The following is a 1,862-nucleotide window of genomic DNA, read 5'->3' as shown; positions in this document are numbered from 1 at the left end:
CTATCCATAAATAAATTTAATTAATACAATAGTTATATTTATTTTCAAATGAACAATTTAACAATATTATATTCAGGAATGCAATTCCAATAATTAATGTTATTATAATTAATATTAATTATATAATTAATCTTAATTAATATAGTATATAATTCTTTTTTTATTTTAAACTTTTAATGTAGTAGAGTTTATTGTAACGCCAAAGGATATACAATATTCTTGGTGAGATTATTAGGTGTATAAATATATAAATTATTTGGGTTTCTGACTCTTGAGTAAGCAACATATAGCTGCCCGTGATTAAAGCACGGATTTTCTAAATTTGTACCGCAAAAGTTCATTATCTGCCCTTGTGACTTGTTTATGGCCATAGCATATGCCAAACGTATAGGAAACTGCAGTCTCTTAAAAGGTATTACTGATTCCGAAGGAATTAGTGGTATTCTAGGCAAAAAAACAACATCATCTTTGATTTTCCGCCCAGAATAATTGCCTCTATAATGTTTCCCATAATTTTTGTTATTGCTAATCTTGTGCCATTGCATAATTTTGGGGCATTTAAATTTCTTAATAATATAATTGGAGAACCAACTTTCAATAGTAATTTGTGCGGCGGCATTCCTGGTAAATCAAGAGAATTTAAAAATTCGACTGGATAATTGACGATTTCATCAGGATCAATAACAGTATCAACTGATTTAAATGTGAATTCATATCCTGGCAGTATCTGTTGTATTTTTAAATTCATTTCGTCTACATCCAAATTCGTTGCTCCTAAAATTGCTCGTTCTAGTAGCCACTCATGATCTTTATGATTATGCTTTAAATTTGGAAAAATATTTTCTATTAGTTTGGCTTTGCTTTCAACCATATTACAAAAATTATCAGGGAATTGAATGTACTCTGTATTTTCATAAAAAGTAATTCTGCCATTACCAATATCCAATAATTGTTGTGAAAATTTTAACCCCAGTGCATCATTTAGACATTGAACACGAATGTTAACACACTAAGATATAATTTCTTTACGTGGCACCACAGATAAGACTTTTTTAAGCAGGCATTTATTTCATCAGCACGCGTCGCCCGTGGGATAATGGGCAATGTCTGTATGAAATCGCCAGACAGTAGCAATAGGCAGCCACAAAAAGACGATTATTATTTTTTATATCTTTCAGCGACCTATCAAGAGCTTCAAGCGAATGCTTGTGCGCCATAGTACATTCATCCCAGATGATTATTTCACATTTTCGCAAAACTTTCGCCATTTCTGATCTTCTTTATGTTGCACATTGCTTCTTGGTTAACAAGAACATTTAAAGGTAACTTAAATGCCGAATGCGCAGTTCGTCCTCCTTCAAGTAATGTCGCTGCAATTCCTGATGAAGTTATTGCCAACGCAATATTATTTTGCGACCGCACACGCGCAAGAATCAGTGAAATAATAAATGTTTTGCCAGCGCCTCCGGGCGCGTCCAAAAAAAAAGAATCCGCCCTGTTGTGCATCAATCGACGTATTGATTTGATCATATACACTTTGTTGCTCGGCAGTAAGCAATATCTCATTATTAGCAACAAAAGTAGCTAAAGCAGTTTTGTCAAACTGGTGTTCACGTTGAACATCGCTGTTCATGATATCTACTACTGCTCGGCTCGGTGCTGACATGCCAAATTGAATTAGCGACATGTTCGAAATTTGGATACAAATATCTTCAATCATTATTAAGTCTTCGTTATAAATTTGTTCTGAAAATTCATGATTATTATCTTGATTATCAATTTTATACCGATGCAAAATATCCTCACTCATTGGGTCTTTATGTGTATTCCACAGTGCAGATGCATTTGATGGAAAACATGTT

The 1,862-nt window shown here is 33.1% G+C and overlaps 1 protein-coding gene across 1 annotated transcript; it reads right to left on the bottom strand.

Moving 5' to 3' along the window:
• Nucleotides 1-433: 433 nt before the first annotated feature.
• On the bottom strand, nt 434-871 carry LOC113380633. Its single transcript, XM_026619799.1, has one exon. The coding sequence runs from the start codon at nt 869-871 to the stop codon at nt 434-436; it is 438 nt and encodes a 145-aa protein (XP_026475584.1).
• Between the last annotated feature and the right edge of the window lie 991 nt (nt 872-1,862).

The sequence above is a fragment of the Ctenocephalides felis genome, unplaced genomic scaffold, assembly GCF_003426905.1.
Source record: "Ctenocephalides felis isolate EL2017-DRISC unplaced genomic scaffold, ASM342690v1 CF-g0.4_SCAFFOLD_02272, whole genome shotgun sequence".
NCBI classification, from domain to species: Eukaryota; Metazoa; Arthropoda; class Insecta; order Siphonaptera; family Pulicidae; genus Ctenocephalides; species Ctenocephalides felis.
The sequence above is the reverse complement of the archived record's forward strand: the minus strand, read 5'-3'. Positions and strand labels throughout refer to the sequence as shown.